General features: G+C 40.9%; 1 protein-coding gene across 1 annotated transcript in view; it reads left to right on the top strand.

Moving 5' to 3' along the window:
* UNC5C (unc-5 netrin receptor C) overlaps window positions 1–23,649 on the top strand; it is a 248,586-nt gene that overhangs the window by 202,758 nt on the left and 22,179 nt on the right. The window contains exons 9-12 of the mRNA XM_031066482.1: window positions 11,416–11,472; window positions 12,911–13,102; window positions 14,323–14,667; window positions 17,642–17,729. Coding sequence (XP_030922342.1) covers window positions 11,416–11,472; window positions 12,911–13,102; window positions 14,323–14,667; window positions 17,642–17,729 — 682 coding nt within the window. The remainder of the gene's footprint in view (window positions 1–11,415; window positions 11,473–12,910; window positions 13,103–14,322; window positions 14,668–17,641; window positions 17,730–23,649) is intronic.

Below are 23,649 nucleotides of genomic sequence, written 5' to 3'. Positions count from 1 at the left end.
TTCCCTCTCTTTTTATTTATTTATCTTTCTCAGTTTATGCAAAATCAATCTGAACACTTACATTTTTGCTTGTGTAGATTTAGATTCTTGGAAAATCTGCCTGCTGAGCCAGGAAGATGCACAGCATTCCTTTAATTCTTCAAACAACATGCCTCTTTCCACATTATTTGAGGCTTTGGGGGTTTGGCCTGGAACTGACAATTCTCTTAGCCTGGGCACCTGTAGATTCACAAGAGAGTTTTCCAGTGGCTTCATGTCACTGTGTCTGGCATGGCACATGTGGCATGGAGGAAGCTTCAGCCACCTTTTCTCTGTGGCCACAGCCCGCTGGGAGATCTGTTGGCCAGCTGCTGACCTGCACCATAGTCAAATCCTATTTCTGGGTGCCCTGGTGCTGCCTCCTTGCTGCCAGTCTTTAGTGAGAGCCTGAAGGTTGACACCATGGGTGTAGTTGAGGTCAAAGAATTAGTAGGCAGACACTCTGCCAGGAGTCTCTAGCCTGTTGCAATGACAAAAACTCACTTGTAAATATATATCTCTATATAGCTGTGTGTTAAAGATATCCTGGAAAATGCTGGATTGAATGAGTCTCATTTACAAGCCCTTTCTCTTCCAGTCTATTATTCACTTCAGTAGCATCAGCTGGATAAATCAATAAGCTCTTTCATCAGACTGCCCCTGCTCCAGCAAAGAGCACAAGTCTGCACCACTATTGATTTCCGTGGGGATAAAAACAGTGGAGCTTTCTCCATCCCTTGTAATTACATATTTTACACCCAAAGCTGTAGTTTGTGCTTACCACTGACTGTGGCATTTCTCATGCAGCTCTGCTGTTGCATTTATTCAGACTAATCATCTTGCTGGTACACACATACTCTCCGGTATCCAGTAGTTTGTGTTTTTCTGTTAACATGAAGGGATGAACAGCCATTAAACTAGAGAGCCCACAGAGAGCCAGCAGGCTGAATTGAAGAGGTAAAGCATATGTAGTGAAAATTTAGGGCAGTCATTGCTATTTTAAGTTTTCAAGTACACAATATTGTCTAGCAGTTCCCATTATAACAATTTCATAATTCCCATAATAGCATTAATAAGATCTTCTGGAACAAAATCTGCTGTAGGTGTAAGAAGAATTGGCTGGTTACCACCCACGCTAGTTGCATTATTGCCTCCATAGTTGCATTATTTCCCACTTGATGTATGAGTACTGTGGTAAATACTTCAGTGCAAGGAACAACACTTTTAGAGGCACGCACTGCATCTCACAGGGGATTGCTGTAGACTGAAGCACTGCAATTAGCCCTTCACTTGTATCACCTAATGACTTTGGTGGGTGTTTTGTGCAGAGAATGAGAAAGCAAAGCACTCTCCTGCTGCCTCAAACTTCAGTACAAGTAGTTCCCTTCACTAGGTTACAAACATTTTTAAAGCTATGTACCAGGAGAAGTGTTTTGCTGGACTCAGTCTGGAACGAGTGCGAGATCACTTGTGTGGTACAAAACTGCTGCTTTTGCTTTGCATTATGTGTAAAATTCTGCTGATAGTCAAGAAGAGGGGCACAAACTGTGAGGAGAGTTAGCTGTGCTTCATGGTTATGTTGAAGGCTTTTTACCTGAGTTGTGACATGCAGCTATCATGCTCACAGCAGGTCACATATATCCTTTCTGTTGAGGATCTGAAGTGACAGTGTTCAGATCTCCATTGTCCCTGTCCTGAATGAATAGGTACAGCAGGTCCATAGGCATGAGGTTGGTGCCTGCTGGTCTTTTAGGCTTTTCTGAAGTCATGCCTGGGACGTGCAGGGTTGGCACTAGCTCAGTCAGTGGGAGAAAACCAGTGCCACTTTTTCTGCTCACTTTTGGCTTTAGTCAACCACTGTGGCTTTTCATAAAAGCCTGGCTAAGTTGTGCTTTAATTTTTTTTTTTTCAAAACACAAAGCTAACTCTCTTACAGCAACAAGCAAGGTAATAGAGAAACACATGTTGTTGCTTGAGGACTATGGGTTATATAGTTACACAAATAGTACTGTTGCTCTGTGAGATAGAATTGCTTCCTTTATACAGTCTCACAATATGGAATAAAATCTATCATTGAATAGGAACAAAAGGAAATTTCCACCTGGGAATCACTGCCAAGGGTCATTAGATTCAGTATGGAATTTCCCTCTGTTTCTTGAGCATGAAAAGACTGAGATGTGCTACTGTAATTAAAAAAAAAAAGGAAGAAAAGATTCAAAATATCTTCACCTGTTGCTACAATACTCTGGACTAGGTCTCAGGTCACTCTGGTCTTCTCCCTGCATGCAGCTTAACTACTTGGAAATGCAAATAGCAGATGCCCCACTGGAGGAAAAGACACCATACCATGGTGAAGATGTTATTACCAGACTAGTAATGCCATTCCTTCTTAGAAAAAGCTGCCTTCTAGTCAAGAGTGAATTGATGTGACGTGGTGACAGCAAATCTGTATTTGCTGAGTGCTCTGAAATCCTCCTCTGAAAAGCAGTGTGAAGTTCACAAAGTTCCCTCTTGCAGTGATAGCGCCTAAGCAAATGAAAAAGATGCAGTTTATCCTGCTTGGGCATGAAATGGCAAAATGCTTCCCTTTTTCAGTCTTGTCTCTGTTTATACAGGTCCTGAGTGGAAAGCAAGGTACTACCCTGATACTAGCATGTCTTTCTTTCTAAAACATCCATATTCTGCACATGTCCTGCTTGGTAAATGCAACATGTCAGAAACTCTGATGGAATCAGAATTCGTTTCCCCTTTTGGCTTGATTTGAAAGCAGGCATTCAGGGAAGAATTACAGGGCAGAGCAGCTTGATGAGGACCACAGGTCCACCAGAGCAGATCAGTGTGCAAAGAGCAGGGAATATTTTCCAAGCTCCAGAAGGTAAGCAGAAGTCTCGAGAGAGAGACTGCAACAGAAGCCTGTGTGTGCAGAGGAATGAAATAAAACCTTTTATTAAGAGCATGTGGGTCAGGGGAGAACTTCCAATATATTCGGGCTGTCAGCATAATGACACAGCCACCTGGTCTGTTTTGGCCTAGCAGGGGGAGTTCATTCATTTGAAGCAGGCATCTCATCTATTCCTAGAAGTTTTCCATAATATTGTTTTTTGATATGAGTAAAGGGATGTGTTATTCCGTTTTCTACCCGGATACTATGTAATGGTGTGGCAGCCAAGGGAGTTTATGCACACATCTCAGAGTTATGACTCATCTCTATTTTATTGTAGTGACATGAAAAATCCCCAGCTGAGAAGCATCCGTGCTCTGATGGGCCCTGTGCGACTGAGAGCTCTTGCCTAGAAAACCAACTGCTTGAAGCAGATAAAAGTGTTGGGAGAAAGTAGAAATGCAGAGCCACAGGCAGGACCCAGGGCACTGAAATCCCTGTGTCTTAACCCCAATCAGTTCAGAAAGAGCCACCTCCACATTATTTTTAAAGAAAGCAAGTGCTGCAAGATCTCTAGGCTGTTTTCAAAAATCTGCACTAATTAAAAAAATATTATAGCTATGCAGAGAGGAGAAAAAAGACAACCTTGTCCATCTCTACTTTTCATTCTTCTTTATCCTCTTAGGTTTTCTTTTATTCTTCCCTGTTCCTCTACACATTAAAAGCTCAGAAAGTTTCTCAGATAGATGAAAGAAGAATTCAAATCTTATGAAGTCTAACTGATACATCAATTTAATTGTAGAAGAAAATCGCCCCATACAGAGACAATAATGTACATTTATATTAGGCTTGTCATATACAAAGGCAGATATATTTCATGATTTTTGCTTTTCTGTCAGGGTGTCAGGCAGGGCAAAGTTAAATGAGCACCTGAAGGCTCATCAAGGAGTAAATGAAACAATCAGAAGTAAAACTCAGTGCTCTCTGTTTCTAAATCTGGACTAACAAAATTATTGGCAGCATGCTTAGATGAAAACTCATGTTGGGGAAGGAGGTTTCTAGAATTTAGGAAACAAACATTGAGCTGATCAGCTGATTCTGGAGTCTCTGGACTTTCTGAGGTTATAGGCTGGGAAGTACAAGTTTCCTTGTTTGTGAGCATACAAATCTGCTAAAGATTTCTATACCTGTTCCATGTGGATAATGCATGCTTTCCATGACTCTTTTTCCCAGCATTCTTAACAGTTTTGATCCCCTCTCCTAGATCCTCTCCCAATTGTCCCTTCCTTCATCTAGCTGTTTGCCATGTATCCTCTCTCCAGTGGTGTCCCTTGTCCTCATTTCAGCACTCTTGTCCCACTACAGCAAAGTGAACCCCGGGAAGTCTCTCTAGCATTCAGTCAATCCAGGAGTGGAATTCACAAATACACATCAAGTGAATTGCAGTGCTAGGCATGTGTTTGCTTTTGCTGTCAAACATGCATAACAAACCCAGTGCTGAGGTCCTACTAAAGACTGACATAAGATTTAACTAAAAGGTCAAAGTCCTCAACTGCAGAAGACTGTGTAATGTCAAACTTGGATATTCTAATCCACATCAGATTTTAGCCACAAGTTATCCTTCTCTTCCATCTTCCTTTATTCCCATATAGACGTCATGCATGTTTAAATTCAGGCAAGACCTTTCTATCAATGTTAAAAAAAATGTCAGGATCTAATTTAAAATGAAAACATAATTGCAGACTTAATTATAGAAGATCATGAACTCCTGTTCAAGGAGAGAACAAGAGAGTGTCCCCATTGAACTCACCCACTCAGGAAAGATCTGAGATAATACCCAAGTAAATAATCAGTCACAAAACCTCAAGCTCCCTGTTTATTAGCCCACCCTCAATATGCCAATAATTAGTCCTTCAGAAGGAAAATAAATTGCTGTGCATTATCTCTGGGATGCCTGATATCATATCTGACCTTCAGCATCATTACTACAGACATGAAGGTCTTTATTTAGAATAGAAAATGTAGGGAGGGAAAATCTTTCTGTCTACGGGAAATCTTTCTGTCTGAAAGATTTTTGCTGTGCCAGGGACTCTGTTGTTGGTTTGCTTTTTGTGGTTTTTTTCTAATTTTCCTCATCAAGCTGCTCTGCCCTGTCATTCTTCCTGAATGCCTGCTTTCAAATCAATTAGAAAAATTTTTCTAATTTTTTTCTAATTTTTTCTAATTTTTAACCACCACAAGTAAGGTATAACATATCACATTGTCTTGGTTTTGTGATACATTTCCTGGGAAATAGCAAGGGAGAGAAACAATTAACAGCAAGTAGAGTCCAGATTTTATTGTTAATACTTTTCCAATCTCATTGGCAACATGTTAATTGAACATGAAGCCTGGACACTAAACAGGCAGAATATGGGGTTTACTCTGAGATTACTCTTGTACCATTAACTCTGCCCCTTGCAGAAAAGAAAATACTGGAAATGTGCAGCCTCTGGACAGTGGAACTTGCACAAAGCAATTTAAAACTCCTGAATGTCAAATTAAATCTCCTAAATTCTTTCTTGTAAGCTGGGAATATGTGACTGGCCATCATAGATGGAAACCTAGATGGGCTTAGATGGAGGCCAAAAGCATTGCAATGTATCTGGATTAATATTTTGAAAGCCCTTGAAAGCCTTTTCTGAAAGCTTTGAGCCTTTCCACACTGTACTGATCATGTAGAATTTCCTTTAAAAGTACTGAAGAAACTCAAGCAAACTGGTAATAGCTGTAGGAATGATGGTGAGTGGGGTAAGGCAGAAGGAAACAGGACTGGTAATGCAAGGTCACAGCCACAGCACTGCAAACACTGCAGGGACATATAACTTTTTTTTCTTCTTTGTCTCAAAACCCTCTCTGTATAATGGAATTCAGAATATAGAATTGATGTATGTCTCTTCCCATGAGTGCAAAGAAACCTGAAATTGGGCTGACATGGAATTAAGAATGGCATTTTACAGGAAAAGGGAGACTGGCTGAATTTCTAGAACTTGGAATTTGGAAACAGCAATATATACTTGGGGGGCATTGAGGATTTTTTTACTCGTTGAGATCCACTGAACTAGAAATTAACAACAAGAGAAAAAGTTACTAGGGTTCTTAAAGCAATTTTATTCAAACTTTCCAGTATAATTTCTGAGACTGAGACTCATTATAGAAAATTCCAGGAAAACTCAAAAGATTTTAAATTAAATTCTGAGCTACTGGAGCTGGCCCAGTGAGGAGGGTAATATGACTTAATGCTGAAAGAAGACCTCATCTTGGGAATTAAGAACAGAAGCAATTTGGTGCATATTTTTTGGGTCTGGTATGAAAAATAGTTACCAGCATACTGGCTTTGAGTTATCAGATACTGGAATTCATCTGATGTGTATGTATCACAATGAAAGAAAAAGGTTCACTGAGTTGTTTCAGTTGTTTCATGTCACGTTTTATACACCAGACATCTACTTCAAATCATCCAAGAGCTACTTCCTTCAAATGTTAAGCATCTGCATGTAAGAATCAGTCTCTGTTTATCTGTTTCCTGAGAAAGGAAGGCAGCAGTTGAATGCATGGCATCTTGTTTTCTGAGAGGTGATTTGAGGGCACTGATTTTGGAGCCAAAAGGGGGAAAAGGGCTGCTACAATTTGTTATGCTCAACCTGTTGAATTCATTGCCACAAGATGTTCTTGAGGCACATCATGTGGCCAGGCTTTCAGAGAAACCATGGAATTACTTGAGCTCAGCTCTTTTTGAAACTGCTACAGAGTGAGTAAAGAGAGTTTATAGATTAGAAGCAAGTGATGCCAGATTAAAGTATAATGCATTGAAGAAACTAACAGTTATGGTGTGCTTTATGCAACCTTCACCTTATTAAATGAAAGTGCAGGTCTCCAGTTCTCGCTGATCTCAATGAAATCTCAAACTATGTATCATTAACTGTGACCTCAGCAGCTAATGCTATAAAACTATTTCTTTGTAGGGTAATTGTAAATATTTTCATAAATGTGACCCAAACTGTATAAGCCCTAGTAAATAAGTGGCTAGAAATATCATCTTCATCTACTTCACCTGTTTTACCTATATAGTTGTTAGAAAGAGAGAAAATAGGCAGGAAAAATACAAATAGAAAGCTGTGTATTTTTCTTTCTCTCTTATTTAAATATTTTACTTTCTGCAAGCAGCAAAGTAAAATATTTTCATAATCTGATCAGTTCACTCTAAAATTGATATTCATTAATACAAATTCAGCATTACTAGAAAGCTAGCAAAACCAATTATAAACCAAAAAGAGGAGCCAGTTACAAAGTTTTCTCTGCATGAAGCCATGACCTAGAGTTTTATAACACAGGGATGAAAATTCTCTTTAAAATATTCCAGTTCACAGATCAAGGCAGTATATTCCCATGGCTTTCTAGGCAAAATCAAACACAGGATTTCAGAATGCTCATGGTCATGATCCTGAGCTCCCAGGCACAGCACCATGTGTATATAAATGCCCATGAATATGCTGAGGAATTGATTCTTTCCCAGAGGAAGAAAAAGAGCTTAGAACAGTCATTTTGGTGACTCTTTGGTGACAGTCACATGCAGATATGCTGAGGGCTGCTCAGTGACACAGAGCAGCCTCTCTGTCTCCAGGGGCCTCCAGCACAAACGTGATTCCAGAAGGTCAGAACAAGGTATGTGGGACCAGAATGCTCAGGCTAGACTTCCAATGTTTGGGGATCATCTGCCTTCACAAACTGCACCAAACTAATTAAATGAGCTTCACAATCTATTCAGTTAAATGGTCACAATTTCCCAAATCAGTGCCAAGTGTGACTGATGCTTAAATTGAGTTAAAGCAAATTGATAAAAAGCCTGCTGTAGTCTTTTCTATATGTCAATGTTGGTTTGGTTAATTTTTCAAGTACAATCTGACATATGCCCTTCTTTGCTTTTCCCAGTGTGTTGCATCATTATAAAGGTGATTAAATTGCTTTTCTCATACTTTCTAGCACGTCCTCTTAAAGCACCTTTTTAATGGTACATCTGCATTTGTACAAAGGATTTGTGCCAGTGTAATTAATTTAGTTAAAAAAAAACCCAGCTTTGACACCTGATAGAAACACTTCCTTCAGCACAAAAAAATATATTTACAAACGTAAATTGAACTATAAAGTAGAATACAAGGAGAAACATTAACTTAACTAAAAGCTTTTTACTGAATGCCTTTACCATGCAATTACTGTGGTTCAATTTCTGTGTGTTAACCTGAGCCTCCCACTGACTTTTCAGGTTTCACATAGGGTGAGGTACTTGTACAATGAGGGAAACAAATACCCATTTTGGTAAGCCTTTGAGAGCCTCAAACAGCAGGCACTGTGCAAGCATAAAGTATGATTATTGCTATTTTACTCATTCAACAGTAAGTTACACAACAAAATAGCAGAAGCACTCTTGAAAATATGTATTTCCCATACATATTTTCAGAAGAAGCTTAAATTATTTTTCTCAAAGTAGCTCAATGCAAAACTAGCGGTTGTAAGTATGAGTCAGCAGCCTTCCTAGAGTCAAACCCTCCAGCACCTTTCTAAATTCACACTCATTAAAAATGTTCATCACCCTGCTAGAAGTCCCTTAGGTATTTGCCAAGCAGTGCTGTTAATACAAGGAGGAAGAAAAAAAAACATGGAAAAGATCTCTCTTCACTGCAATTACTTTGAAGAGGGGAGGGAAGACATTCTTCATTATTTCAGTTACTAATCCCACCAGACTTGTGTCATTATCTGATGAAAATGTCCTTTTTTCATTGTTTGAAGGCATAGTCAGAGGGACCAGTGTGACAACCAGCTTCATATAGAAAACCCCAATCACTTGTGCTGGGATTGTGGCACTAAGCCTGCCTCCTGCCCATCAGCAGTGCAGGGCTGCAGGACTTCTCCTTGCCCTTGCAGTGCCTACTCCCTTTTGGAGTGTTTTTTGGAGGTGTGCTTAAAGCTAATTTTGTCATAAAACATCCTGCCCAAATGGCAGAAGCAGCCTGTACTATCCTTGCCTCTTCCTCCTGTTTCAATAGATGTGTCTTTAAATGGGTGCACAAAACATTTCTGTGGAGGAAATTGGCATCACTGTTACATAGCTGCAGGGGTGCTGTCTGTTGTTAGCAGAAAGGGAATCTGTGGAACCTTATTTGTAAGCCACAAATATGTGTTGGTGACTAGCAGGGTCTGTGGAGAGGTTGCAATGAGGCAAATTTCTTTTAGAAGTTTTGAGGGTTGTGCTTGTTTACTTTGCTGTAAAAGCTTGAACCTGGATTTTCATTTTCCTGTGAGGAAAGACTGCTCTGAGTAACATGACAGCCAATCCAGGTAGTGCCATCCTTTGTGCCTGTTGAGTGGCAGATGCTGGATCCCTTCAGATGTGACAGGAGTGATGCACAGCTTTGGACACAAAACTGACCACCTCAGATGCAATGTGAGGAGAGAGGAATAGCCTCTTCAGCTCTGCACAGGTGAGCTCAAGTTCCATGGGTGATGCAGAGCCAGGGCATGTGGGCTGCTCCATTCCATCTCCCCTGAGAACCTGCTGGGGCACATGAAGTGCAAGGAGACATTCTCAGCCCTCCTTGATTTAAATACAAGGCAAAAAATCATTCAGAAACGCATCCAGCCTAAACTCCACTTTCTCCCTGGGCCTTTAAGTTCCTTCTTCCTGCCTCTTGGTCTCTCCAGAGATGTCTTGGCAAAGGAAATATTGGGCATAAGGCTATAGCTGAAATTTACCTTTACCAAATTATGAGCCTCAGCACTCGTCTGGGGAGTAATTGGGAGTAACAAGGGTACTGTAAATTCATGCCCAGGCTTGCTGAGCACTCACTCAAGCCCTCAGAAGTTACTCACCAGACTTTTCATGGCCAGTACCTCAAGTACACCAGTAGAAAGAGAAGGCAGTTATTAACAAAAGATTGAATATGCATGTTGAGAGTACACATAGGTGAACTTGCCTCAGAGCCAGGGAAATGAATGTAAGAACATAATATTTTTAAAAACACCAGTATGGCTGGAATCCTTGATGTGAAGTAAAGCTTTAAACAGAGATTACAGGCAGTATAGTTTGTGCCATGATGTCCCAGAAGAAAACATCATCATCAAAAATCAGCTGGTTTTGCTCTGGTATTTCAGGTAAGGTAGAATTTATGCAGTAGTTAATGCCTGGAAATTTTGGAAGGAGGTATGTCTATGCCCATGTTTGGGATACACTGTGTCTTCATTAAGAAAAAATACAGCAAGGCAGCAAGATGTGTGTCAGGCACAACAGATGCTCACAACAGAGCACCCAAGCTCAGTGGTTCTGGGAGCTGGGGTTACTACTCTGCCTGTAACGTGGTCCTGTGCACTAGGCACACACCAGGAGTGCATTTTCCAGTTTTGTCTCACCTGCAGGGAGTCCCCAGCTGTGTGAGCTCCTTGCAGTGAGATCAAAGGGGAGGGGGTGAAATTCCCTCCAGGAGGACTTAAGGGAAGGTGATGGAGGAGAGGTACCTTCTTTCCTACACTGACTCTAATCCCATCCCAGACAGTGACTCCCCTGCTTAGTTTGGATTTGTCATTTACCTTCCCAGCAGGATGGGACTTGGAGCACTTCATGCATTTCCCACATGGGAGATGCTTATTGGGTTCACATGTCTGAACTAAGTGGCTCCAGTGTGCTGTGCTGTGAGGAGTGCAGAAGGAAAAGACAAAGGAAGTGATATCTCTTCTTTATCCATCCTGAAATAAAGCTGTAAATTGTGTTATGATTTTGTCAATATATGGTGCTTGCAAAGATTTCAAATAAATAATGTTCTGACCCCAGGGGCCTTATTGATTTTGTAATGATTTCAAAGAGAAACCACTCAGTTTGCTGTTTGCTGACAAATTCTTTACTCCCTAAGGAATTCCTATTGAACATGTATTAAGGACAGGATAAAATAATTCCAAGGAAATACAGAGAGAGGGCTTTGTGCATAGACTGCTCCACGAATTGGTATTTAACCTCTGACCAGTGACAACAGGTCTCCTTTAGCTCTATTAGATCAACAGCAAGCTATTATAATTAAATATAAAAACTGTTTAGAGCCTCACCGAACATGTCCTGGGAATTAAAGCATATGGCAGGGATAAGGATAAAAAGACTTTCCATATGCTAATGACCCTAGATGTCTGAAATAAATTAGATCCATTACAGTTTATGCTCAATAAAAGAAAGACTTTAAGCACTCCAAAGTTAGTGACTCGAGACCGATTTTGGCTTGGAAATTCAATCTGCCTGCTTATTAATTCTTAGTAAGGCTCTGGAGGAGACAAGGGATGCAAAATCATAATTCTGTGCTGTATCAGAATTTTAAAGTGCCATCAGTTTCTTTTCCTTCTTTTCCTTTTTTTTTGATTAAACTATTTTTCATGCTTCATTTTTTTGTTCTTCTCATTTGATTTTGTTCCCATTTTTGTTTAATTTCTTTCTTTTTAAGGTTTCATTTATCCTATTTCAACTGAACAGAGAGCCCAGAATGAATATGGATTTTCTTGTAAGTTTAATGTTTGATTTTATGTTCCTGGATGCTAATTTGATGCTGTTCCTTGGGTTAGGCTTTACTGTTAGGCAAGCTCAGTGTGACTAGGCAAAAAAAGGGACCTATTCAGCAGGGTGACATTCTGCTTGCTTGACAGCAGGCACGGTGCTTTGCAGCAGACACAGGATTATAAAGGCCTTTGTGCACAAGGGAAGTGGGAGAAGATGCTGCCTCAGACACAGAAGCTGGAGAGAATGAACCATCTTCTCATTAAAATTCCCTTAGCAACTGGACGGAGTGTAGTGGAAGGGTAACTTCTCTTTGAGCCGGAACTCAGGAGTTCTGCTTCCTGAACTGCTGGGTTAAAAATGGGATGTTTCAAGTTTGGTAAATTGAAGGTCTGGTAGCCTGAAGCTGTCAGAGATTGATCAGTCCCTTTCTGCATCTGCCAGCTCTCACCTCTGCAGCTGGAGGGCAGCTTGGCTTAAATGGCTAAAAGAGATAAAATAAAAGTGATTTCAGATGTTTCAAACCAACAAAAATGGGGTACTAAAAGAGTCTGATTTGTTTTTGCACTTCCTTTTTTCATTAGGCCATTTCTAAAAATGGGATTTTTCACTGTATAGAAATACATCAATTTTTGAACACATACTCAGACCTTTTGGAAAAAAATGTCTGGTAGATAATGATGCTAGAGATTAGCTTGGAATTGGTGCTGAAGATAGGGTACAAGCAGCTAGTAAAAATATCATAGCCATTTCCTCACAAGACAGCTCTAATAAATTTTGGTTCCTTTTGGTAAATTACCACATTATTTCTTGTGCTTACTTCAGCTTTTATCTTAATATGTATGTGTAAATGCCACTGTGAGAATTCAATGCTTGATTCTCTGCTTTACTAATTTACTAGCTTGTATTTTTGAACGCAAATGGATGGAAGGGAGTAATGACAGGTTAGATTTCAAAAAAAAAAAACAAAACCAAAAACAAACCAACCAAAGATATATCCTGATATTCCACAGAAATTTGAATTTTTGGGTTCTTTTAGTTATTTTAGAGTAAAAATAAGACTTCTGAAGTTTTAAAACCCACACGATTTTGGTATCATATGAACTTCTAAATACCAATATTATGACATTATGTCACTAAGACGCAATCTAATTTCCTAGGGTGAATTTAATTCATAAGACTATAACATGTTTTGCTTAGTAGTTCACAGCCTGAGGATTAGATAGATGAACAAGTGGAGTTAGAACACAAGTTGGAGAGAAATCAAGGATTGTTTTCTATCAAAAGGGCATAGACCTGCTATATGGTGTTGGAAACGGATTTTAAATTAGCCTATAAAAAAGGCAGTAAATATCTGCAGGAAACGAGAATAATAAGAACATGTTTTCTTGAAAGTCCCTGTAAGGAGGACATTTCTTGAAGGTTCCTGGCCTCTCTCCCTGCAGCTGCTCCTGACTCAGATGATGTTGCTCTCTACGTGGGGATTGTCATCGCCGTGATCGTGTGCCTGGCCATTTCTGTGGTCGTGGCCCTGTTTGTGTACCGCAAGAACCACCGGGACTTCGAGTCAGATATCATTGACTCCTCAGCACTAAATGGGGGATTTCAGCCTGTCAACATCAAGGCTGCAAGGCAAGGTTAGTTGGCATTTCACTCCATTTTGACCAATTCAGGGAGATGCTATCAGGTTATGGTCTCTTGGGCTGCATGAATGGTATCACTGGATGCCTGTTGACACTTGATAAAGAGGAGGAAGATCATGTTCATTTGTTTCTGATTGTCTATACTCAAAATCTGTAGTGGCTTTTGTCAGCAGTGTTCAAGAGTGTAAAGCAGGTGAATTTAACTTCTGAAGAGAGAGCATGAATGTGAGATTAAAATTCAGATACTTTTGTGGAAATACAGGTCTAGCTCAAGTTGAAATCAAAGGCAAAGCTCTGACAGAAACAATGGAGGCAGGATGCATCACAGGAGTGATGCTACAATAATTCTATCACATTTCCCTCCCCTTTATATCACTAATAGCTTTTCTTCTTGTGCCCTGTCTCCACTGGTATACACAGTACTGTGCATTTAATAGAAAATGTAGAAATTGTGGTAGAACATAATTTAATAATGAATATTTTTATCACTGGTGCATAACAGCTTGATTTTTTTTCCTCACTTCATTGGCCAGGAAAAAACCTCTAAAGGTAGTGCTGCCTTTATCAAGACACTTATTTAGACTGAAGAATTCCTCTTTTTTCCCCTATACCTACACCAGAAGAATATTTACACTGTAAAAGTTAAGATGACAAGAGAGTTTTTATGTGTAAGATTAGCAGAAGTGTTTTCTTTGCTGAAGAAACTTTTAAAGCAAATCTTAGAAAAATGTGATGCAGGTACTAATTCCTCACTGCAGGGAGTCATGGAATGACGACTTCATAGGCTTTTATTTCAGGAATGCTGTCATTAGGCCAGTTAGAAAAATTGGCTAATGATTGTCACATAGCATTTAGGGCAGGGGATTTTTAGTTAAAACTTGATCTACTGAGCGATGAAAACATCTTGCCCTGAAGCTAAGCATGTCATATCTGGAATCTGAGTGCAGCCTGGAAAATGCTCCCAGTGAAAACTCTTCAGAGCAGAAGCATGCTGTAATTTTGTACAGCAATTGTATTCCAAAGCAGCTGAGGCAATAGGAGCCCTGGGAGTTTGCTGGAGAATTCATGGAAATGAAGACAAAGATCCAGGGACTTCGTATATCTGAATGTTTGGAATGAAAGCTAAAATGCAAATGCAAACTCAAATTGTTGCTTGGAATAAAGTCATCAGAACAGAGAAATAACATGGTTCTTCCTTCTCATCTCCACTGCAGACCTACTGGCAGTGCCACCAGACCTCACTTCTGCTGCAGCCATGTACAGGGGCCCTGTGTACGCCTTGCATGATGTCTCTGATAAAATCCCAATGACCAACTCTCCAATCCTGGACCCTCTCCCCAACTTGAAGATCAAAGTCTATAACACCTCTGGTGCAGTCACTCCCCAGGATGACCTCTCTGACTTCTCCTCCAAGCTGTCCCCACAGATCACGCAGTCTCTGCTGGAGAATGAGACCCTGAACATGAAGAACCAGAGCCTTGCCCGGCAAACTGACCCATCATGCACTGCCTTTGGGACCTTCAACTCCTTAGGAGGCCACCTAGTAATTCCCAACTCAGGTAAGTGCTAGCCATGCTGGCCTAAAGGTGCGATTGTTTTGTGGGATTAAGTGGTGTTAGCTTGTCTTTATATGGGGAAAGAAAGTCTATACATGGGACTCTGCATTTTCTTTGATCAAAACAAATAAATGGGTTTTTTCCCCCCTCCATCTGGATCTACAAAAGTAGCTTGAATATTTTCTACCCAGTGTCCTGGCCACCTTTTAAACACTACAGGCTTGAGGAAGACTTGGGCTCCTCACTATAAGAGCACCCATCTTAGGAGCAGCAGCTGAGGGAGCTGGGTTTGTGTAGCCTGAAAAAACAGAGGCTGAGAGGGGACCTTATCCCTTTCTACAACTGCCTGAAAGGAGGCTGCAATAAGGTGGGCATTGATCTCTTCTCCTAAGTAATGCATGGGAATGTGATCTAGTGGTGAACACTCTCATGTGTTAATGATTGGATTCAATGATCTTCGAGGTCTTTTCCAACCTAAATGATTGTCTGATTCTAAACTGAATATTGCAGAGCTCTTAGCCACTTTCTGAGGCGTGCAAGGTTTCAGAGCTCCCTTGTGTCAAGTGCAATTCAGCATCACCTTTTCCTTTCATGCAGCTCTAGAAAAGGGACTTCAATACAGTAAGCCTCTATTTTGTCATTGTACTAAAAGAGAACAAATTAATTTAAAAACAAATTGGTTGCTCCACTTTCAATTCATTGCAGACTATGTGCAATTGAAATAGGACAACAGAACACTATTTTTGGGAGGCTTTTTACCTGTATTTATTGTTGACTTGCTTTACAACCAGGAAAGAGAAGGACTGAGCATTGAAGGGCTATTGATGTAATGCAACATGCTGCTCAATCTTTCTCATACAGCACCAAGTCAGGTTCCAGGTCCCTTCAGGCCACCCTGACAGCAGCAGGCAATTTCAGAGCATCCAAGGAGCTCTTGGGCAGCCTTGGGAGAGCTCAGGTCTTTCAGAGAGACTTTTTAGCAGGGCCATGCTGCTGCTGCTTGGTTCCTACATGAAGTGTGGATGTTCTTTCTAGAGAAGTTCAGCACCTAGATGTTTCCATGGGTTTAGCATGATACTGCAGAGCACCATTAATATCTAAAGTGAGTATGAATCAAATACATAAAGCATTTGATGTGAGGAATGTGCAGGGTATAAAGTGGTCAGGAACACACCTGCCCAGTTTCATTGGAACTCTGGATTCAGGTAGGATTACAGTACATGGGGGACTGCAGCTCACAGCTTGGCCATTTTACAGCAAATGCCCTCTCCAAGGAGATGGTGCCTACTCTTGTCCCCTGTAGCTCTGCTGGATCATTTCTTTTTTGTTGGTGTTATGGAGGAAGCAAAATGCCTAGGTGACCCAGGATGGTGGTTGGGTGATTCAGCTCCAGGATGCAGTCCCACACTGCCCATGAAGCAGCCAAAAGTGCTTGAACCCATAGCCCTGCTCTCTGAGCTCCTGTCTAATGGGAGGCAAAAATATCTATTAAATTCAAGGGAAAGCTGAACAACTTCAATAAATCTGGTGCTGACTGATGAGCAATGTTGAAAATTTGTGCAATACAATCTTGGACTTCATATTTTTCTAAGTAACAGCTGAAGATAGATATTGATACTCAGTTTTCATATGCCACAGTGGTGCACATTATCAGCAAAGTCTATTAGTCACTGTTAATTCACGTATATTAATATCAATTTGTAAAGAAAAAAATTTGGTGCTGAAATCCATTAAAAATGATTAAAGTAATGATTCTGTAAAATGAAATAATCTGTCTGCTGCTACCTTGTATGCCTCTGTGCTGCTTCTAGATGTATGTCCTCCTCAAGATATGATCAGAGCCCTTCAGTTTCAGTACACCTGCCCTGTTACAGCTGCAAGCATGCACAGGTTAGGCTGTAACAGGCTGTAAAGCACAAGTGCCAGAAGGCATCTGTGGAAATTTCTTTCCTAGCCACCCCTCTCCCCAAAGCTAAGTTTGGGACTGAGGCCCTGCACACCAACACACAGGAGGTATCCAGTGTAACCAAACTGGGAATGCTGAAGGAAAGAGGTGGAGCCATGCAAGGTGTCTATAAAGTGTCTCTGGTGTAAACACATATATGTAAATAATCTTCCTCTAGGTTTGTTTTCAGCTATGTGGTAACAACTGTGTATGCAAATCCTTGCCACTGATTTCCAGCTAATCCACATCTACAAAGAGAGCTGGCTGAGATGTGTCCAGCAGAGTGAAATAGGCAGTTCATGGGCCATGTTTGTTGTGTTCAAGATACCTCTTAAATGGCAGTAATGTAAGAACAGTTTTTTTTAATGAAGTGTGCAGCAAATCATCAGTGAAAATGACACTGGGCATATTTGCCCATGTTTTTTTCAAGGTTGCATTTCCCAGTTTTGAGCCACCCTACAGGACTAGGCACTTTCAAAAACCAGGAAGCTCAGTTTTGTCTCCCTGGCAGACTCAGTTCCTCCCTAGGAACTGAGTGCATTAAAAGACAGAATGCCAGACACAGAAGCCATCTTTCAGGAAACAACTAGTTCTTGTTGCTTCCTGGGACAGTGCTCCACTGCTTTTCTTTCCTGATCTTAATTAAGTAAGAATTGCCTAGGGAGAGATGTCCCATTACAGCTGTTGGGAATTTTAGTCAGAGTTGTTTGTTTTTCCATCATTTTACAAGGTAAGCAACAGCGTAACCATCTGTCTACTCTTTAAATAAAACTAAAGGGAAGAAAATCATCTTCTCCATTTCTGTTCTTCAGTGCAGAGGAAACGGAACAGGCAGCTGGACAGTGAAGACACCAGGGTTACAGTAAATGCTTTTTCTCACATTTTGCTGAGGTCATTTGCAGTCTGATGGTGAGGGTGGCTGAAAATCTGGCATTGCAGGCTTCATCTTCTGCCTCTCCTGTCACTCCTCTCCACAGACCTGCTCACCTTTTTTTTCTCCATCTTATCTTTTGTGTCTCTTCTGTTCTGCAGGAGTAAGTTTGCTGATCCCAGCAGGAGCTGTTCCACAAGGGAGAGTCTATGAAATGTATCTGACAGTTCACAGGAAGGAGAACATGAGGTAAAAAATGCCTTTGTTTCCTTGTGCATTAATAGAGTAACACATAGTAACTGAAGACCTGTGGTAATAATATTTATGCCAAGCCTACTGCATTGAAGCTATTTGCTGACTTGGAGGTAAACACAAGCAAAGCCAAGGATAAACTTTGCCACAAAACCAGCTCAGACATTTACTTTCCTGATCAGGTGTTGCAGTCCTCAGGCCAGGGGGATGCTGAATTGTAGAGGAGCAAGGAAAATATGCCAGCATGAGTTTGTGCAGCAGAGAAGGGGTGAAGTAACCTCTTGATAAAGACCTGTGCTGCAAAGGAGAAAGGAACAGAGAGGAAAGGTGATAAATCAGCTCAGTGGAGGGACAGGTGCCTGAGCACCTGACGTGAAAAATATCCTCTCCTGTTAGAGTGAAGGTGAATTTTTTATTTTATCCTTCATGGGCTTGGCTAGTCCATGCAGAGGATGGAGCCAGAGCTTTTGGTGTCCTCCAGCTCCTTGCTGCTTAGCCCCAGATACCACATGCCAAGGGCACCCAGAGTTGATGCCGGGATGACCACAGTTGTCTCCTGTTACCTGAATGTGTGGCCAATTCATATTCTAGATCTTAACATCTACTGGCATGTGATCTGCAGCCTTGAAATTAAAAATAAAATTGTTTACCAAAAAGCCAAGGTACCATTTGGAGCCAGTTAGAAGACCCTCATGTAGAGAAAGGTGAGATCTTGGGCTGCAGAATGGCATTCTGCCTCTGTGCACGAGTCCAAATGTGAAGCTGAGGCAGTCATTACACGGTACTTTGCCTCTTTCTCCTCCTCATTGCTGGATATGTTTTTTGGCTCAGCCTCTTAATAGCTTTTATTATGTGCTAAGCCACAGCTGTTTATACACTGTGTGATATTGAACACTATTCTTTAGCTTGGTAGTCTTTCACCCAAACTAAAATAATCTGCTTAAAGAAAAATTAAGTAATCCTTCCACCCACCCTTTTGCATACATTATTCATCAGCTGCTCTTTGAAAATAGCTAATTGCAGCTACAGAAAAAATGTCTCTGTTCATAGCTAGTATTGATTATATTCCTATTACTTTTGGCTGTGAGAGAGGTTTACAAACAGTATTGAACAAAGACTCTTTTCTGAGGAAGGAAAAACAATCAGATGGCATCCCCTGTTATTCAGCTTGCTTCTAAACCTCCGTTTCCAAAATACCTAATTCTTTTAAAAATTATTTAATTCCTAGGAAGTGCTGTATGTGCAATTATTTTCTTTCCAGTCAGTTATGGAGGGAATCCCTGTTACTTTATTCATGCAGCTGTGGACAACTAATGTCACGTACTTGTCTAATTTATTTTCTTCAAGGATCATAAAGCTGCCTCTGCATGCTTTGTGAAAGCTGTAACTCAGCAAGTCACACAGAGGATAGAAGGATAGGTTAACCTGTGTTGGGAAAAGCATGGCTGGAGATGTGCTGCCTGCCAACCTGAGCAAGTATGCCAAGGGACACCTGCAGAAGTAAACAGAATGGTGTGAATCCTCGTTTACAATGAAGATTTTAGAATTGATTTCTTTCCCTGGGAGAGCAGAGGAGAGCAGTCTGCCTTGGGGCATCAGGGCTCATTTTATTGTGGTGGCAGTCACTTTCTGAATGCACAGAGTCCAGCTGCTTATTTGATTTGTGGCAGTTTTTCAGAAAACACACCAGGCTCCTCATGCTCTTGGAAAGCAGCTTCTTCTGGGACATTTAAGATGGAGCTCATTGGCTGTTGTCTAGATCACTCAGAACTGAATATTCTGCCCCCTTTCCCCAGGTGCCAGGAGCAGAAGGGGGTGGGCGGCACCCAGCTGTAATGTTCTCGTGCTGCAGGACTGGTTACCAGGCACTTCACTTCAGTACCAGAGCGACAGCTCGGTCAAAGCTTCTTTTTCTGGCTGCATGGGCCACAGATGCTGCTTCATGTAATTGGAGTCATATGGGTACCACAAGTTGCTGTGTAGCATAATTATTTTTTAAATCAGCTGCTGCACTCTTGCAGCACTCTAGCAGAGAGTGATAGTCCCCAGTAAGGACGAGCTGCAGACATTTGCTTTCGTGGCCAGGCAGTAACTGCAGTGTGTTCAACAAACCCTGTGAGAAGCTATCTTTATTTTCATGAGCACCGTGCAAATGTGTATGGGTTGAAAAGTCCTGTTATGTGTTGATGTTGTTTGGAAGGGGACACAGTAAATTATAAAATGCATGTTGTTATCAGAAATGAAGGCAGAGCCTTGTCCTTGATATTACAACTAGCACTGAGGTGAGAATGTGGTCTCCACAGTGCTACCCTAGCAAAACCAGACCAGCAACAGAGAGGGTCCCCACCCTAGCTCACATATCTCCAACAACTTAAGATCTAGCTCACAGTTTGTAGAACTGTGAAACTACTTATGAATAGTCAGAAACAAAAAATATGTTATCTCTCAGACACCTGCAAATTCCCTTTTTCTTTTCCTTCCTTTGAGTTCATAATAAGTTTCCCCAGTTAGTCTCTGAAAGCTGTAGTAGAGAAATTTGAGAGACTTCACAATCCAGTAATATCACTCTTTGTGCTGCCTTGCAGATTAGTTAGAAGAGCTTTCTGAGACAGTCTGTTTACTCCATTTCATACCCATCAAAGCATGTGAGAGCAGGGAGGTCACCCTAAAAGCATTATCCTTTGGCAGTGAATTGGGGTTCTGATAGCTTGCAGTAAGCACCATTGGAGGCAGTGGTTTCCTCCAAGTGTGTCAGCATACTCGTGGCACAGTGGGGTTTCTCTTCTACTGGACTGATGCTCCAGAAGAGTGTTATCCCTGCTCCTGCTCACCCTCATTTTTTGTCATTTGGGGCAGGATGGATGGCAGGCAGATCCCAGGCTCTCATCCCTGGCTGATCTCATGAAAAGATCCACATCCTTTGTGAAGCAGCTACGGTGCGGAAAACTACATATGGGTGTATGTTTGCACACATATACATACACATGCAAGCATGTATACATATATCTGTATATGTTATGTATAGACGTGGAGCTGAAAGAATGACAACCCAATGAGAATATTTTGCAGCTATCAGATAGGTTTCTGTCTCGAAGCGGTGTGTTTTTCAGTGGTGAGTAGATGCTCTCTCCCTTAGTCTGAGGAAGTGTTACCGACTTTGAGATTTGCAAAGAGTCCCTTCTTGAGTAGTACAGGTTTCATCTGTAAAATCAGCACACTATATTGTTGGCCAGTACCTGGCAAGAGCCTCTTCCCATGAGCATCTATGAGAGGCTGGGTCTTACAGATTAAGTAATTTATTTAATTAATCTGTAATTTAATCCTAAGGATTAAATAGCATAAGTATAAACCTCCAGCCTCCAGGATTTGCTTGACTGCCTCGGGAATCTCGCTGTGAGCTAAATTAGCAGAGCTGTGTTTCCTTCAGAAACATCTGGCAGTGGTCAGTGCTAGATGGGGTCTGGGTCTTGATGGACCACTGATTTTATCTTGTGTGGCAGTTCCTGTGTTCCTGTGTGAGCCCCTGCTGAGCTCGTACAGCTTTAGGTGGAGCTACTCTTGCATGCTCTAATCAGAGGCAGGAACTGCACAAAACAGCTACAGCTCTGTGAAGGACACTCCTGCCTAATCCATCACACAGGAGGTGTTCCAAATGAGAGTGGATGTCACTGTGCCCACAAAATTTGACAACCCTGAAGAACAGAGCAAGCAACACTCCTAAAGGTCTTGATGGAAGACACACATAAATGTGCAAATTTCAAATTAGCTACCTTGAAAGAGAAAAGGGTCAGGTGAGCCTTGCCAGGATTTGTATCAGTGGCTTCATAATGTATGCACAGAGTTTAATATAAAGTCAAGCATCTGATCAATGATTTTGATCCAAGGAGTAATGTTGCTTTTTCACCAGTAAATCTTAAGCTTAGTGATGTGAAATAAAAGAAATTGAAGTCTTCCACATTTCATTTCTCCACCTTCCTTATCTCAGTTGCATAAACAAAATTACTTTGCAACTCCAGAAGACAATTTCTTGAAGTGTCAGTCACTATAATTGAAAAATTCAACATGAAAAAGACCAGAGCATGATAGACTGTCAGAAGAACCAGGGTCTGTCAAGAATATTAAGTTTGAAACTTAAGAAAGAACATATATTAAAAAATAAAGCCCCAGCAATGAAAGGAGAAATAAAATATCTTCCCTCTAACTTTTGACTAAGCTGTGCAGAAGGGTTGCAACCTGTTGCTATGTGATAGCCATTCCTCTCTCCCTGCTCTGTCCTGTGCTTCCTCAGCTGCTGTGATTGCCTGGAGCACAATGGCAGGGAGCACAGTGTAGTCCCACTGAGGAGCAGAGATTTATCTAGTTGTGCTCACATCTGCTGTCTGACAGCTACCTTAATGAATATGGTCTGGCTTATTACAGAGAGACAGTTTTGAATGAGTAATCCTATTAAAAACACAAATTTGATTGTGAAGGGACCAGATATGGTGAATAAAAGTTTGTTTGCTTTTAAATATAAATTGACTGTTTTTGATAATCTCTGAGGGATGGGAAAACATCTAAAAATATCTGAAGACCCTTCAGTTACTGTTAGTGCCTTTTAATAGAAACTCAAAGCAGTGAGTTGAATTTTAGTCTCAGATCTTCATAAAACAAAAACATGCCCATGTTTTTGGAGTTATACAGCTGAGTGGCCAGTCTCTTCTAATAAGTTATCCCAAGACTGCTGCAAGCCTAAAATGAAGCCCATGTTGATGGGGTTTTTGTAGGGGGTTGGGTTTGTTTTTTGTTTTGTTTTTTTTTTTTTCGGATAGCAGCCTAAAAGATCGCCCACAGTTTTGATCATCTCTGCTCATAGATTTAACTCTCTTGCTCTATATGCTCCCCTGTGTCTCTGTTTGTGCTAGATCACCCACAATCTATAACACATAACTCTCAGTGCTGGTCACAACAACTGCTCCTCTAGGCTGGGATCCTGGCTTTGCTGGTGCTGCATCACCTATTTCAGGAGAAGGAATAAAATTGCCTGTAATGAGTGACTACACAATAACTTGTCTTCAGGGAAATTTGTTGTTTACTAATTCCATGAATTACTGTTGGTTTATGCTTTGAAGAAGAACGATTAATATCTCTTGTATAATGTATCTTGTCTACTGCATCTGTTTCTGTTCTCATTAGCTGTAGTAAGGCATAATCCTTTTGTTTTAAAATGGAAATTGAAAACAGTGAGAAGCAAGAAAAGATTTGTTGGGACATTTTTGTTCCTTTTCCCTGTTACTTGTCATAGGGCATGTCTCTTCTGTCTGTGCCATTGCATTGTTTAGCCTCATTCCTCTGGGTTTCTAGTTTATTTCTGAGATCTCATGGTGGTCCCTGAACACACTGCTCCTACCTGCAGTCATGGGAGAGATGGAGAGGAAAGGGAATACCACCATGATGTGCTCTGATGTTCTCTTTGTCCCATACCACACCAGGAATCAGATTTGCTTCTTGTCACTCTGTCATGTTACATGTTGATGCCTGCTGTGTTGCAGCAAGCTCACCTGAAATGTTGTTAATTTTTATTGGTTTTTTTGTTACTAAGTAACTCTTTGGAAGTTGTTTTGCTGCAGCCTGAGCTACTGAACAATTAATAAGATTTTATTTGCTACTCATATTTTTGTCCTCTCTAGAATTTTGCCATTGTCTTCTGGCTTTCACTGTTACTCACAGTGATTCCTTATTAAATGAAAAATGAAATCATTGTGTTTTCCACATTGTGAGTAGAAATCCTGACCCCACAGTAGTCAGAGAGAGGTTTAGCATAGACTTTAACAGAGCTGGGATTTCACCTCAGCAGTGACAGTGACCCACTTCACCACTGGAGAACTTCTCTGCAGCTCATTGTATCTCAGTTTTTAAAGGTTTATCTGTGTGAGGT

Source organism: Geospiza fortis, unplaced genomic scaffold (genome assembly GCF_000277835.1).
Source record: "Geospiza fortis unplaced genomic scaffold, GeoFor_1.0 scaffold11, whole genome shotgun sequence".
NCBI lineage: Eukaryota > Metazoa > Chordata > Aves > Passeriformes > Thraupidae > Geospiza > Geospiza fortis.
Note: the sequence above shows the minus strand (reverse complement) of the source record. Positions and strands in the feature narration are given on the sequence as shown.